A 17,416-nucleotide genomic window follows, 5' to 3' on the forward strand; every position below is an offset into this window, starting at 1 on the left:
ACAGGCAATTTACTCAGTAAATTAATTGTTCTTTCAGCATTTGACATGGTTGGGAGTGAGTTAGTTCATAGTAGTTCTGAAGATTCTTCTTGGAATATAACCTTAGTTGTTGGTTATGCTCAGTGGAGGATAGAGCAAATTGCCAACTATCCAACGTAGCTGATAGACTTGTTGATAAATGCAAATTAGAACTTATCTGATACAGCTGCTGTTCCCAAAATACCAATTTTCTGTGTTTTATGAAACTTGTATAAACTTATGCAACTTACAGTGTCAGATTTAAGGTAATTATCTTGTTCTACTTTAGCAATATATTTAATGATATATTTGTCTCTTTCCTTTCAAAAGTTGTTTACTGGACAAAGGAAACAGCCTGTTATTGTTCCTGCTTATGCATCTGGTCTGGTAAGTTCAAATTTATAAAAATATCTTTGTCACATATTTAAGCTTTGCATGTATTAGTCAAAACTTGGTGCTGTATGATTTTTGACATCTTGAACATCAAATACGGTGCTAAATTTTCTCAGAAATTGATAACTACATAAGTGATGGTTCGATAGTAAGCACTACTAGTTAATGAACTACTAGCCACTTCTGGCATGCATGTAGCCTGTAAAAAATTGAAATCCATAAATTACCATCATTGATTCCAGAGCAACACATAAAATGCTGGAGGAATTCAGCAGGCCAGGCAGCATATATTGAAATGAAGAAACGGTCTATGTTTTGGGCTGAGACCCTTGATCAGCACTGGAAAGGAAGGGGGAAAAATGCCAGAATAAGGTTGGGGAGGGTGAAGGAGCAGAAGCCAGAAGGTGATTGGTGTATCCAAGTTGGTAGGGGAAAGTGGATGAAGTAGGAAGCTGGGAGGTGACAAATGGAAAAAGTAAAGAGCTGGAGAAGGAGGAATTTGCTCGGAGAGGAGGAGGAGGAAGGGCACCAGAAGAAGTGATAGGCAGCTGAGAAGAAGAGGTAGGGGTGGGGCAGAGTGGGAAATTGAAGAAGAGGGGAGTGAAAAATTAATGGAAGTTGGTGAAATTGATGTTCATACCATCAGTTTAGAAACTACCTAGATGGAATAAAAGGTGTTGCTCCTTCACCCTGAGTGTGGCAGAAGAGGAGGCTAAGAACCGACATGTCCATTGGGATTGGAGTTAAAATGGTTGGCCACCAAGAAATCCTAGCACTTGCCCCTGGATGCAGGAGAAGTGCTTCACCTGCCCACTCACCTCCTCTCTTCACCCCTATTCAGCTCCAAACTGTCCTTCCAGGTGTGGCAACACTTCACCTGTGAATCTGTTGGAATTGTCTACTGTATCCGGTGCTCCCGATGCAGTGTTCTCTATGTTGGTGAGACTCAACATAGACTGTACATTCGCGATGGGCTTCACCTATCATCTGTCTTGTGTTCCTGCGCCACCTCCCTGCTTCTTACTCTGACATCTTCCCCCTTCCTTTCCAGTCCTGCAATAATCTGAAGTGTCTCAGCCCAAAATGTTGACTGTTCATTTCCTTTTATGCTCTCTGACCTGCTGAATTCCTCCAGTGTTACTCTGGATTTCCAGTATCTAAAGAATCTGTGTTTATCGTAGATACCATGTTTCTCTAATGTATTTATGATTGTAGTCTTTGGATGTCTATTTATTAGAATTCACTAAATAGAAATGCAAAGGCTGCAATGGTCATTTAGTTATGTTTGCATTGTACACATTAACTATTTACACAAAATTCCACATTATGAAGCAATCATAAAGTAGAATCTTCAATCAGGAATAATATGATGTTTTTAAACACATGGTAGATTATTGTAGCTCAACAATCTGTGGCCTTGCAAGTGTTTGTTTCCAACAAAGTTGTTGTGTAAAATATGACTTTTATTGTGATGTGATTTTTCTGTTTAGTCCATGTTTATGCCCCACCATTTTTTTCTTTAATGTGTTTATGCTCGTCTGTTTTCTTCCTGTATTGTGCTTGACTTTTTTTTGCCTAGATGACAAGGATGCCGGCTGCTTTCCCTATTCTTGGAACATACTACTTCCTTACTGAAGGCATTTATGTGAAGTTATGCATTTTAAGCTAATTTCTTTCCAGAATGCTCTCAATTCCAGCAACACGTTGTTATAGTTGTAATGGAAGTTTATTTATCTGTTTTTATCTTGATTAATTCATTCCTCACCTGGTTGATATTCCCAGCATTTTCAGTTTTTGTGTAACTTGCATTTATTACCATTTATTATTCTTTTGATTAAAAATGTAAAATGTCAAATTTTAAAATGCATTGCTGAATCACATTTTCACATGTGGGCTACACAGATATTTTTTTGTCTGCTTTTAAATTCTTGCTCATTTCTACTACCTTTATCCCACAAGCATGTGCTTTTAGGGTATATTTTAAGTAGATTACTTTCTGGTTTATTTCAGGGCATGCTGGAACCCACCAAAGAACCAGTCAAACCAATATCAGCTGCAGAGAAGATAGCTTCAATAGGTCAGACACCAACTGCAAGCGTTTCTGCTTCTGACATGAGCACTTCTACATGTGATCAAAGTCGGGTAATGATAAACTATCTTTGTCTATACTGTAAACTAAAGGCTATCTATAAATGTCCTTGTGGGCAATTGTATTTATCAGTTAGTTGAAGGAGAGGGCATCATCATGGAATCAAATCTACTGTTTTTGTTGGCTGAATAGCTGCTCAGTTCTACTTTGCAGTTCTCTTCAGTTTTCGGGTTCTGGGTGCTGCTGGCAAGGCAATTATTTGTTACCTTTTTCCAAATTGTTTCTGAGAGCATGGTGAACTATGACCTTGAACAGTGCAGTCCTTTAGTAAAGGTGTTCCCATAGAACTGTTGGATAGAGTATTCCAGGAAGCATTGAAGGGCTGGCAATGTTTCCAGATTAGAATGGTTTTGACTTGAATTGGAACCTGCAAGTGGTAGTGGTGTGGTACAGCAGTACTCGTGCCTATCTTACTGATAATGATTGTAGAAGTGTATTTGGAATCTGAGTGAATATTACCTTTGCATTTCTGGTGTGTGAGGAACTGCATTTATGAACAGACACCAAACACTTCCCTGAACTAATAAATACCTCTATCACCAAGGAGGGGCAAGGACATTTAGTGGACGAGAAAAGCCCCACTGCAAGTTCCTATCCACTTCACATACCATCGTAATGCTGGGATACTACTGGTTGTAAATCCTGCAGTGGTCTTCTCAGCTGTATTTTGAGAGCTTTACAACAACTGCAGAGAGATTAAATCTTTAGGGTAGTGAATTGAATGCCAATCGAGCATGCTGCTCAACAAGTGAACTTTGTCAGTAGTCATCTAGGTAGTATTTCAAGTGGATATCAATCTAACCTGTAAATGCAGTGAGAATATGTGCTTTAAAACAGTACTTTAAAGAGTAATCATTAATTGTTTTCTAGCTAGTTTTAATATAACTATTCTCCATCTCACCAATTTGTTATAATGCACCATTATACCTTTAACAACACTTGTTAGAAAGTTAGTTGAATAACTTTTCCATGGCTTTTAATTTTTTTTGGGCCACTATCTGCTTTGCCATCTTTGTGGTTCATTTAGAACTCTCAAACTAGTAAGGCATAGGTTCAACTGGAGAATTAATAGCGTGGCATTTCTGAAGCAAAGCAGTTAACATTTACAGAGTTGTTAGAGAACAAATGGATATATGGGGAGGAAAGAGCAAAAATGAAGAAGTCTGATACAATTAAGCTTAAAGAATATCTGTTTCTGACTATCAAGATCTGCAGTTTGTTTTGAATTCAGCATGCAACTTGTTTGTATTCAAGTTACATAGAGGGGGGTAATATTACTACCTCCTTCAAAATAGGAATTAGGATAAGCCTAGCAACTGCAGGCATGATGGTTTAACTTCTGTAATGGAAAGTCTTTAACAATGTTTGATTTGGAATTAATAATCATCTGGAACAATATGGATTAATTTGAGCATGCCAACACAGATTTATTAAGGGCAAAGCTATTGCAAGTGTCCTATTAGTATGGAAAAAATCCAGTCGGGCCGCTCCCCGACACGCTTTCCATCCGTGTTGGGTTGAGTGTCAAGCTCGCAACTCGGCCTCTTTTTAAAAAAAAAGAGCACTGCACTGTGAGAAGGACCTGGGGAACCACTCACAGAATCTTTCCTCCAAAACAGCCACTTGAAAAAATATAAGTGGTCACTAAGGCTCTGGCAGAGTATGGCACACACAAAAAAAAGGGATAAAAGTTGTTGGTCTCCTGGACCTGATTATGTATATCCTAGGATGAAGTGGTTACAATCTTGCAAGAAGCCTGCTGATTCTGGAAAAGTATGTGAGGACTGAAAAATTATTACTGGAATACCTTTATTCAAAAAATGAGTAAATATAATTTTCTCCCCAGTATTAGAATCAATTGTTAAATAATAGCAGAACATTTGGAAAGTCTCCCTAGCATTATGTGCGGTTTCAAGTCATGTTTCACAAATTTATTAGCATTCTGAGGATGTCTGAACCCCAATGGATGGAGAGGATTTGATGGATATATCTGCATTTTCAGAAAACATTCACCAAATGTGCAATGCATAGTTATTCTGCAAGGTAAGAGCTTGTGTTACTTGAGCCAACGCAATAGTATTAGTGTTGTGTTTACTCACCTGTGACTACTGAGGCCCGAAGCCAGGAGATGGAACAAAGCCTGAACTTGAAATAAACCTTTATTCAGTGAACTATTAAATAACTCAAAACTCAACAGTACATCCAAAAGCATGACTTAAATAGTTTACCTGAGAACATTCCAGATATGATAGGAGGAAAGATCATCAATGAAAGTTGGCCTAGGATTTGTTGTCAGCTGACCAATAGGAGTTAGTTGTTTCAGCTCATTGTAACACCTCCCTCACGAAGATGATTACCTGCAGTATTTGAGCCAAGGCTTGATTTGGATTGGAACGCTGGTTGATCAGTCCTTGGAGGTTGCAGCTGTTGCTTTCTTGCCACGATGTTGCTTATGGCTGTGCTGGAACCAGTGGTTTGCTCAGTCTGGGTAAGTTGAACTCTTCCAGGAGGGAAATTAAGGTCCAGCTCTGATTTTGATGATTGCACAACAAACTTGTGCCTTCAGGAGCATGTGGCCACAACTCATTGATGTGATGATGACAATAATGTCTGTCTATGATATCTTCATGGAATATTTCCCCCATTCATTTGACAATCTGACCTGGTACCCAGACATCTTGTTCATTGTGATACTGTCTGGCCTGCACTGTGGCTTCAGCCTCAAATTACTTCACCCGTCAGTCAATGTCTGTGTGGCTGCCTTTGTGCACATGACTGTCTGTCGTCTCAGATGTTGGACGATGTGGCATCCAACGCTGCACAGTTTTCTTCCCAAGAATGCTTCAGTTGGAGACTTCTCTCGAGGCCTGGATGTGGTGTATTTCGATATGTCAGTAGAAATCTGTTGAGAGCCTTGGCTGCTGGACTGTGGATGATAAAGGGGTGAGCAAGTGTTTCTAGCATCCCAAAGTGGCTGAAGATCTGCAGCAGCAGATCTTATTGTCAACTTTGTAGATCAAACTTCTGGCCATTTGGAATAGGTGCCAACCAGGACAAGGTTGGTACACCTGTTGATTGGGCCAGTAAAGTCAATATGTACTGGACAACAAGTTCTGGTCACTGAATCCATGGTTGTGGCTTGGCTGTACTTGGGTTCTTTGCTGTTTAGAGCACTAAGTACACTGCATACGGATGTCATATCAGATCAGTTCAGTTCAAGTTTAAACAACACACACAAAATGCTGGTGGAACACAGCAGGCCAGGCAGCATCTATAAGGAGAAGCACTGTCGACGTTTTGGGCCGAGACCCTTCGTCAGGACTAACTGAAAGGAAAGATAATAAGAGATTTGAAAGTAGTGGGGAGACCCTCCCCCCACTACTTTCAAATCTCTTACCCTCCCCCCACTACTTTCAAATCTCTTACCCTCCCCCCACTACTTTCAAATCTCTTCCCCCCCCCCCCCCCCCCACTACTTTCAAATCTCTTACTATCTTTCTTTTCAGTCAGTCCTGACGAAGGGTCTCGGCCCGAAACGTCGACAGTGCTTCTCCTTATAGATGCTGCCTGGCCTGCTGCGTTCCACCAGCATTTTGTGTGTGTTGTTTGAATTTCCAGCATCTGCAGATTTCCTCGTGTTTGCAGTTCGTTTAGTTGTTATTCAACCATATATGAATACAGTCAAACGAAAAAGCATCACTCTGGGGCCAAGGTGCAATACACAGTACATATAACACATATAAGATATCAGTAAAGTACAGTCACACAAAAAATTATAGACCAAGACCAAATCAATGAATGTTGCAGAAATCTGCAGTCGAGCACAATATGGCTTGTCTTCTGTCAAGTGAGCACTAGAGGGCAGCACTGACTTCAGCTTTGGTGCTGTGTCATACTGGCTTCAGTGGAGCACACTGACTCTGCCGCCTTCCTCTAGGTGGGGGTTGTAAACAGGCAACACTGGTGTGCTTGAGGCCTAGTCCTCAGTAAAACCGAGGCCATGTAGCTCCCCTAACAGCCATCAGTAAATCAGTGAATCAGACTTGCAGCATTCCACATTAACAATGCCCAACAGGGTCTTGCAATCACAAGAACAGTGACTAAAATGACCACTCGCTGTTAGACTGCACACCTCTTTCACGCACCAATGCCTCCTTTTATGTTCAGACTTATGAATCAGCAGGTTACTTCATAAATGCTCAGCTGGTACACAAAGCTTCTTGCTAGGGCTTTCATTTGATTGATGCCCACTTGATCACAGTGGAATTGTTTCAGTACTTTTCATCACTGTTGGTGGAATGGCTTTTCTGTCTCCAAAAATTAGGCAGGTGTCCACAGTTGAGAGCGATGTGTGATCTGGTAGAAGTATATAGCATCGTCCTCAAACTTAATTAGCTATCTGTCAATGAGGTATGTGGAGAAACGTTGAATAAATGGATCTACAGCTGTTTCTGCTTTGATCTTGATGACCGTGATTGGAAGACCTACAGTAGCATCTGATACAACCCATTGGACTTTGTGATCAATTGAAATCGCAGCCACAACTACATCTTCATTGTCGCTTTCAACTGTGGACACCTGCCTAATGTTTGGAGACAGAAAAGCAATTCCCCGAACAGTGATGAAAAGTACTGAAAGAATTCCACTGTGATCAAGTGGGCATCAATCAAATGAAAGCCCTAGCAAGAAGCTTTGTGTACCAGCTGAGCATTTATGAAGTAACCTGCTGATTCATAAGTTTGGAGAAGACAACTGCCTGACCAAGATCATGGGTTAATGTGTACTTGATTTCAAAATCGTAGGCTAATAACATTGTTGCCCTCCTTTTATATACCTACTGCCCATTATGCTGCTGCTGTTTAGTGCAGCAATGAATGTTTTCCATCTCTGGTGGTACTCAAGGCTTCCTCTAGGTTTTCACTATTGTCAGTCATAGAAGTCCTGAATGGAGACTTGGGAATGCTGTCACATTCAAATTTACTAGGATTCTGACGGAGCTGAATCTCCAAACCTGGAGGACTGGTGGATCACTCTTAGTCTGGCCTCTGCTCTTGGACCTGTTTAGCATGGGTGACCCTATCAAGAGCCAAAGCATGAAACCCTGACTCCAGCCAACATAGATCTCCAGGACATTGAGGCACTCGAGCCTCCAGCCCACAACAAGGTTGTGGAGGTGTTTTTTTGTATACGGTTAGCTATATAGACCAGGATGCCTTTCTTAGACCCAAAGATGGACAACAGTGGCTTGTGATCAGTAAAGAAAGTGAAGCATCTGCTATAAAGCATTTCGTAGAATTTCATTACAGCAAAGATTACTTCCAAAGTTTCCTTCTTGATTTGTCCATAGTTTGTTTCTGCTGCAGTCAGTGATTTGACTGCTGTGTGACAGCTATCTTGGAACATGAAAGAAGATATAGAATATGTCAGTTCCCACTGGATGTATCTGTCGTGACAATGATTTGAAACTCTGGGCTGAAATGCATCAAGAGAAGATCGGGTGATAACAAATTATTCACCTGATCAAAAGCATTTTAGCATTGTTTGAACTGTTTCCATGTGGCACCATTGTCGAGCAAGTCATTGAGTTGTTCCTTCAGCTGGTACATTGTTGGGAGAAATGCTGAATAATGACTGATCATGCCCAAAAATAATCATAGTGTTAACATCTGATGGTGGAGATAACATAGCAGTGATGTTTTTGGGATCTGGGTGACAACTGTGCTCATCTATGATGAATCCAGATACTTGATGGAAAATATCAGAAGGCTGCATTTTTCTACCTGAAGTTGCAATCTGAAGTCAATCGTTCGATCAAAACATGATCCAGGCATTGCATAGTTCTGTCTGATCTGTGTCCATCACAATAATGTCAAAGTAAGTGGCAACACTGTCAGTACCACTCAGCAGGGTGCCCATAAGCTGTTGGAAAATTGAATGAGCTGCTTTACTCCAAAGGGCAGATGGAGGAAGGAAAAGAGACATGGTATACTCAGTATTGACGAGAAGTACGATTGCTTATATTATTGGTTTAGGCAGTTTGTGTTTGTCTATTACTGTGCCTTGGATGAAGATCAGACCACATTTTGAGTAATTAATGCAGAAAACCAGGTAATTACAAAGTATTCACAAACTTTTTCTTGCAACTGGAGGTTCATCCAAGGACCAACTTCGCAAAGTAGTGACGACTGTTCAATTTTGCCAAGAGCTCTGCGGGGTACCTGTTACGGGTACTGGTATATCTCCAGAGGTGCATTGAAACTGGTTGTGAAGTTTGCCTAAAACCACTCTACTGTTGGCTTTCTTGGTGATGACTATTGGTGCTCTTGAACATGAGAAGTTGTTACCTTTGATCACACCAGCTTGTTGTAGATGATCTAGCTCTTGCTCCGTGATTGGTAAATTTGTGTATGGTACTGGCCTTTGGGATGGAAGACTGGCTTCACATCTGGACGGAGCTGGAGCTCTGCTTGAAGTTTGGTGCAGCAACCCAAACCTTGAAACACTGCTGCATAGCATTGTTGCAGTTGTTTTGTAGTCTCACAGATGGGTTGTGGTATGTCGTTGACTGACTTGAATTGAATGGCCATTGCCCAGAGGGATGCTTCAGAGATCAAGTTTGTCCATTCAGTCAGTGCCAAGCACATTCAAATCTGGCTCGTCTGTTAGATAACACACACTATTGACTTGGTTACTGTTCAGCTTCACCATGCAGTGCAGTTCGCCAATCTGCTGAAAGATTCCACCTGATGCACTACAGGCAAATGATAAGTTGCTTTGACTGGTGGGGACCCAAGTGCCCGCCATGTGTGTTTGGAGATAATGGTGATGTGACGCTGTAGCGAGTTGTAGCTTGACCAGCTGATTGTTGTACCACCTGTGGGAGAGAAAGTGGTGGTAGGGGTCAAAGTCAAATTTGAGTATTAACTGTTAAGCTCCTTGCAGATATTGATGGCTTTTGAAACTTTGAGTCCTCATGTGTCACTGTTCTAGAAGACATTGAATAAAGGATGGCAAAAGCCTTCTGTGACCATGGTGTTGGCATTTGTTGCAGATATGTTTGTATGGGGAGTTTCTTGCCTAATGCCACGCACCACAGTTCCAACAGGTTCTGTTTGGCCGCTTGTAGACCTGTTAAGTGATGATGCTGGGCCGCTGGAAACTGTATTGATCACATTGGAATTGCATTTCAGGTTGATTAAATGCTGATATTTTTGAGTGACAGCTTATACAGCCATATCAGCTTCTTGCTTTGGTCAGGCCAGGAGCTGTTTGCAAATGTCTGCATCACCAGGTGCCTGAAGTCCACAAATAATGATTCGTTATTCAGTCACATTACCTAGCTTAATCTTTTCATTTGTGCTATTGACAACATCAGCATATGTGATGAAGTTATTGGGATCATGTTTAACAAATTTTAAGTAGTGGTGGTGAACACTGAACTGACTGCTCACCAAAACTGCTTAATAGCTGACAGATTCATCAAACGATAGGTAACGAGAGTTCCTGGGCAGAATGAAGTTGCAATAATGCTCATGTTCAGCAGTACCTAATTTTCGGAGCAAAGTGTGTCTTCCAAGTGTTGTCTTCACTGTTGATCTCAACCCAGAATACATCTTTGTAACGTTTGAACCATGAATCAAAATTAACTTCCAAAGCATCATCGAACTGGAAGTTGGTAATAGACGCAGCAGCTGACTTTCATGAGTTGTGTTTAATGTTTGACACCGATGTTGTTAGACTCACAATAAACTGCTGGTCAAGATTTCAATTAACTTCAACTAGGCAGCCTCAAATTGAGCTTGCTGCTATTGTAGATTTGCTTGCAAATCTTCTGCTAAATTTGCCATGTTGATATAATATAGCGCCTTGTTGCCAATTTGTTGTGTTCACTCGCCGATGACTACTGATGAGACCCGAAGCCAGGAGATGGAACAAAGCTGGAATTCAAAGTAAACCTTTATTCAATAAAGCCACACAACTACCAATAACCTCAAAATGCAATGGTGCATCCCAAAGTGTGATTATTTAAATGTTTTACCCAAGAGCATTGAGATGTTGATAGGATTTTTGGTTATTTGAGGATTGGTGTGTAAAAGTGTATAATGAATTTGAGGAAAGTTGCATCAACCGTGATGTTAATGTCTGGCTGAACAAGCTTGACAGACTTAGCGTTTATCTCAGTTCTCGTTTTTAGGTTTTGTTTACTAAAGGGACAGTACTGTAGTTGTTTTGCATATTAACTAGCAAAGCTTGTTCTTGGATCTTTTGCCTCCATCCTATCGCACAGCTTTTTGGTATCTGAAACCCAAAAACAGCACTTACTGATATTTAATTGGAAGAGACGGTAAAACTATAAATGCTCCAAGCTACTTTGATCAGCAGTTTTGAGACTGCCACATTTACCTGTATAGATATTTTTGGGGGATATTTTGGCGGAAGGCATTTTAACTTCTTGGACATCAGTTGCTTTAATTCCAAGATGAAAGCAACTTGGGTGCATTTTTGATTCAAAAGGATGCTTAAAAAGAATAATTTTTAAATGCTCTAAACAGAACTCAGACTGGTTCAAGGAAGGAAGCAGAGGGTGGGTGGTTGCAGGTCATTGCTTGTAATGGAGGCTGATGACTAATGGTGTGCCACAGAGGCGGTGTTGGGGCCCTCGTTATTCATCATTTATCAGAAATGTTTTATGATTGTCTTATGACAGCTGTACAGTGCAAAGAGACAATGAATATAAATTACAAAAAACAGTGCAGGAAAAGCAATAACAAGGAGATGGTCATCGACCTTGATGGCAAGGGGGAAGAATCTGCTTTGATCAGTTATCACATATAAATCACATGGATGTGACTGCACAAGGTAAGTTTATGGCTGCCATGAAGTTAGGTGCTATTGATAGTGAAAGAAGATACCTTAGATTGTGCTGGGGGAGGGGTGGAAAAGTTAGGGCAGTGGGCCAAGGAGCATAATTTTCTGATACAGATTTATTTATCACATTTATTGAAGCATACAGTGAGATGTCTTCTTTCACTATCAATAGCAGCTAATTTTGTGTCAGCCACAAACCTACCTACAAAAGGTAATGGATGTGGCCCAGTCCATCACGGGTAAAGCCCTCCACACTATTGAGCATGTCTACATGCAGGAAAGCAGCATCCATCATCAAGGATCCCCACCTTCCAGGCCATGCTCTCTTTACACTACTGCCATCAGGAAGGAGGTACAAGAGCCTCAGGACCCACACCTCCAGGTTCGGGAACAGTAATTATCCCTCAACCATCAGGCTCTTGAACCAAAGCGGATAACTTCACTCACCCCAACACTGAATTGAGCACAACCAATGGACTCACTTTCAAGGCTTCTCATCTCATGTTCTTGATACGGCTTATTTATTTATATATGTTTTTCCTTTTCGTATTTACACAATTTGTCTTTTGTACATTGGTTGTTCATCTTGTTGTGTGTGACCTTTCCATGATTCTATTGTGTTCCTCTGTATTTACTGTGAATGTCTGCAAGAAAGTGAACTTCGGTTGTACAGTATATGGTGACATATGTACTTTGATAAATTTACTTTGAACTTTGACCATGGTTTGGCCTTTGGGCCTCAGCCCGAAGGCTCACAGATCATGGGTAGAGTGGTAGCTGTCCCTCATGACTCTTGCCCACACAAACTTCTGACTCAGGATTTGGCAACCTGAGAATCTCCTCAGCACCTGATGACCTGACGCAACCCGACCTCCAGATTGCTGACCTTTGAACATGATGCATTCCAATCTGGACTCTGAATGCAGGCTCCTGACTCTGACTCTTCACTTTCCCTCATCCCTGTCCCTATATTCTAACTTGACCCATAACTCTCCACACTGTCCCCCTAACCATCCCTACCAACCTTAAAAAGTAAGTAGGCCACATCGGACATCACACCTCAGTGCCAACTTGACTCAAACAATGGCTCCTAAGCCTGTCAGTTCATTTACTGCCCCTGACCTCTCAATTCATCCTCGTCCTTATCCCTAAACCCTAATCTGACCCCTAACTCCCCACACTGTCCCTAAAACCATTCCTGTGAGCCTAAAAAAGCAGTCAAGTCAGAGTTAAAGCATCGAATATCACAGCTTGCCACCATGTTGACAGGGGAGAGAGACCCATGTAGGGCATGTGTTATAGAAAGTGAATTGAAATAGAGGGACCTTAGTGCATTGTTCATAGAAGGCTGCATCACATGTCGACAAGGTGGCTAAGAAAGGCATTCAGCATGTTGGCCTTCAGTCAGGCAGTTGAGTAGAAGATGTGACTTGTGTTGAAATTGTTTAAGTCATCAGTGAGGCCCACTTGGAGAACTGTGTACAGCTTTGGTTATCTTATTAATGAAAGACAGCAGAAAATTTGTGAGGATTTGTGCAGGGTTCGAGGGCCTGATTTAGAAGGAGAGTTTGTCATGCTAGTTATTTATTCCTTGAAATGTAGGAGACTGAGTGGCAATCTTATGGAAATATTTAAAATTATGAGGGGCACAAATGAAGTGGGTAGTAAGTCATTTTCCCTAGGGTAGGAGAGTCCAACACTAGAGAACATTGGGTAGGGTGAGAGGAGAAAGGTGTAAAATGGACCTGAGGGTCAAGATTTTTTCCAGGGACAAAAATATAATTTAAGAGGCACTTGGGTAGATGCTTAAAGGAATGTGGGCTGAACATAGGAAAATGGGACAGTTTGGATGGCACCATGGTTAGCATGGACAAGTTGGACTGAAGGGCATGTATCTGTGCTATATTGCTATAAGACAATGAAGCTTCGGCTTAAGATTCCCAATAAAACTTGTTAGCTGGCTTGGCAGATAATTTGATGTTTAATATGATCTTGCATCCAAATCCAGTAATGTTCAACTCTATACTTAACTATTGAATGGTGATGATATTTCAGAGAGCCTGCCCCTTTTCATTAGTGTTCTAATGAGTTTGAGAACGCTACAGCGGCCGTACGAGGGGCCGTTCAAGGTGATCAACAACAACAGGTCCATGTACGTTCTGGACATTGCGGGGAGAGAGGAGGTTTTCACAGTGGACCGACTCAAACCAGCCCATGTGGACTTGGCGCAGCCGGTCGAGGTTCAGGCACCGCGGCACAGAGGCAGACCTCCCAAACAGAGGCTGATCCAGACTGTGGACATTGGGGGTGTATTGCCAGTTCTGGCGGGGGGGGGGGGGGGGGGGGGGGTTATGTGGCGAGCCACTTTCTGCGCAGGCGAACCGGCTCACAAATACCGCGTGGGGGGAGACTTTAGTAATGTACCTCTGATGTCATTTCCGCCCGGAGAGGGCGGGCGCTAGGGATTTGAATGCCAGCACCGCGAAGTTTGAATAAACTAGTCTCGAAACGACTTACTGTGTGTAGCACATCGCTACAATATGTTAATTCAAGTGAACCTTTATTTAACTGACAAAAGTACAAAGAAAAAAATTTTCAATGGTTTTACTGACCAACAATTGTATTTTGTAAATATACACAAATTTAGAATTTGATGGCTGCAACACACTCAACAAAAGTTGGGACAGAGGCATGTTTACCATTGTGTTACATCACCTTTCCTTTTAATAACACTTTTTGATCGTTTTGGAACTGAGGATACTAATTGTAGTAGATTTGCAAATGGAAATTTTGTCCATTCTTGCTTGATATAAGACTTCAGCTGCTCAACAGTCCGTGGTCTCCGTTGTCTGATTCTCCTCTTCATGATGCGCCATACATTTTTAATAGGAGATAGATCTGGACTGGCAGCAGGCCGGTCAAGCACACACACTCTGTGTCTACAAAGCCATGCTGTTGTAGCCCATGCAGAATGTGGTCTGGCATTGTTCTGTTGAAATAAGCATGGGCGTCCCGGGAAGAGACGTCGCCTTGATGGCAACATATGTCTCTCTAAAATCCTAATATACGCCTTAGAGATTGATCCAAGATGGCGGCGCGACGCAGCTTGCAGCGGCCACTCCGGAACTGATTATCTGTTATTTGTGAAGTGGGGTGCCGTGCGCAATCATAATCGATTGAAAATGGACGTGGAAGCACGGAGAAACATTGGGAAGTTCCAGGAAGACCTACTTCGTTGCTGCTGCTGCTGTGAGGTCCAGGACTCTGCTGGGAAGAACAGGTCCCCAGTCCTCAGGGTCGTGTTGCCGATGGCCGTTGGCGGGGCCATCTTAATATGCTTGGCAGAGGATGGAGCTTGGAGAAGCTGTGCCGGAGGGGATGGTCGTTGGCTTGGAGGTTCGACGGACTCAGGTCGCTTTCAGTGTGTGCTGCATCTGTGAGGCTGGTTTCGACGGAGCTTCCATTGTGTGCTGCATCTGCGAGGCTGAGTCGGGTGGCGCCTTGGGAGTCCATAGTGAGGGCACTCCCTTCTGCCGCTGGCGTGGGATGGCGAGTCTGTCGGGACCTTGGGGACTTGTGGAAACTGTGGTGATTTCTTTTGAACTTAGTCCTTTAACATCTTGGACTATTTTTACTGTGCCCATAGTCTGTTTTTTTAAATCAATTATGCTATTGTTTGCACTGTTGTAACTATATGTTGTAATTATGTGGTTTTGTGCAGGTCTTGTAGCTTTAGTTTTTGGTCTTTTTGTCTGGTGGATTTGGAGCTCCTTTCCGGGGAACGCGCTAGATGGTAGCACGATATTAATACGCAGCAGCCTCTCCGGACTCTGGATTCGGGTTTGCCAAACGTTACGTGGATTCTCTGGTGTAGTCTGTTTTGTCATATGCTTTTGTGATATCATTCTGGGGGAGCATTGTCTCATTTTTTAACTGCATTGCATTTGTGGTTTCTAAATGACAATAAACTGAATCTGAATCTGAAGAGTCAGTGGTACCTTCAAATACATGCACTGATGCACCCCCATACTATCACAGATGCTGGCTTTTGCACCTTTCGCTGATAACAATCAGGATGGTCGTTTTCATCTTTGGCACGGAGAACTCGACGCCCGTTTTTTCCGAAAACTAGCTGAAATGTGGACTCATCTGACCACAGCTCACGGTTCCACAGTCTTTCGGTCCATCTGAGATGAGCTTGGGCCCAGAGAACTTGCCAGCGTTTCTGCATAGAGTTGATGTATGGCTTCCTCCTTGCGTTATACAGTTTCAAGTTGCATTTCTGGATGCAGCGACGGACTGCGTTAAGTAACAATGGTTTTCTGAAGTACTCCCGAGCCCATGTGGCTACAATTGTCACAGTAGCATGACGGTTTCTTAGGCAGTGCCGCCTGAGGGCTCGAAGATCACGCGCATTCAACAGTGGTTTCCGCCCTTGCCCTTTACGCACTGAGATGTCTCTGAATTCTCTGAATCTTTTCACAATATTATGTACTGTAGATGTTGAAAGACCGAAATTCTCTGCAATCTTGCGTAGGGAAATGTTCCTTTTGAACTGACTAACAATTCTCTCATGAATTTTGGCACAAAGGGGTGAGCCACGACCCATCCTTGCTTGCAAAGACTGAGCCTTTGATGGACGCTACTTTTACACCCAGTCATGATACCTCACCTGCTACCAATTAGCCTGCTTAATGTGGAGTCTTACAAACCGGTGTTACTTGAATATTCTGTGCACTTTTCAATCTTATTTTAACTGTATCCCAACTTTTGTTGAGTGTGTTGCAGACATCAAATTCTAAATTTGTGTATATTTACAAAATACAATTAAGTTGGTCAGTAAAACTATTGAAAATCTTTTCTTTGTACTTTTGTCAGTTAAATAAGGGTTCACGTGAATTAACATCACAGATTTTTATTTTATTGCATTTTGGAAAATATCCCAACTTTTCTGGAAATGGGGTTTGCACAAAGACTTAGTCATGTAAACTGAATGCTTCATGCAACAAAGCCAATTAGTCATTACTGTGGCACAAGAATACTTGCTGAAATGTTTGACATTTAAAGAAAAGCAAACCAGACAGTTGAAAACAGTGTATTTCCATCATGTGCTCTTCCTGCCCTCAAAAGGTCAGTCAGGTTTCAAGATGGGTTTGTCTAAAATGTTTGCTTCTGGGTGTCAGTAAAACTTTGTAGTCTGTAAGATTTGAATTAAGAGTAAAGACCCACCAAGGGCATTGATCTGTTTGTATCAAAGGAAACATGCTGCCCTACATTGAGATGTCTTCTATTCAGTTTGGTGAAACTAATTAATGGGTGGATAAGCAATCGTGTCTTTTCCCCACTCCTTAAGTTGTATTCCAGCTCTATGAATGAAACTTCTATTGTGCCCCACCTTGCTGTTTTTCTAATAACCAGCATTATGTTCCATTAATCATACTGAAGTCAAAAGATTTTGTTTTCATTTCCCTGTACTGAAGGGAGGCTAAAAGACTCTTAAGACTGATTTTCAATATTACTTCATAACTTCACTGCATTACTACTTAAATGGAGGAGCAATTGGCAATACTAGTTATTTGCTACTACTTCAATATGTTCCTTTAGAAATTCTGGTGCTTAATTACAAAGAAAGTAATTTTCTGCTTCTTGTATCTCGACCAAATGAGCATGATTTAAGTATTGATCTTGGCACCATTTAGGCCATTTAGTTTAAAGACTATTGTAACTGAGTCCATTTCCATCTAAAATCACACATGTGTGTGCACTTCCAGCAAATTTTACTGCATTAGTGAGGATGTAGGTGATTTTTTTTTTGCTCCACAGCACAGGTCCTGATCCCAATGAAAATTAACTCGCTACACATCCGACCAATCTCTTGATCTGTTTTGTCAGGCTCACTTACTCATCTGATGTGTTCACTTTAATCCATCACTGCTTTATTGAGCAGTTATGGTTTAGTTTAATATGAGCTTTGAGAATCAAAAATAC

General features: G+C 41.7%; 1 protein-coding gene across 2 annotated transcripts in view; it reads left to right on the forward strand.

Annotated features, from left to right (window-relative positions):
• Positions 1 to 17,416, forward strand: part of LOC140730568 (aftiphilin-like) — an 82,979-nt gene that overhangs the window by 47,471 nt on the left and 18,092 nt on the right. For both annotated transcript variants that reach the window (XM_073051222.1, XM_073051223.1), the window contains exons 5-6: positions 349 to 405; positions 2,422 to 2,553. In XM_073051222.1, coding sequence (XP_072907323.1) covers positions 349 to 405; positions 2,422 to 2,553 — 189 coding nt within the window. The remainder of the gene's footprint in view (positions 1 to 348; positions 406 to 2,421; positions 2,554 to 17,416) is intronic.

This window comes from Hemitrygon akajei, chromosome 7, assembly GCF_048418815.1.
Source record: "Hemitrygon akajei chromosome 7, sHemAka1.3, whole genome shotgun sequence".
Taxonomy (NCBI): Eukaryota; Metazoa; Chordata; class Chondrichthyes; order Myliobatiformes; family Dasyatidae; genus Hemitrygon; species Hemitrygon akajei.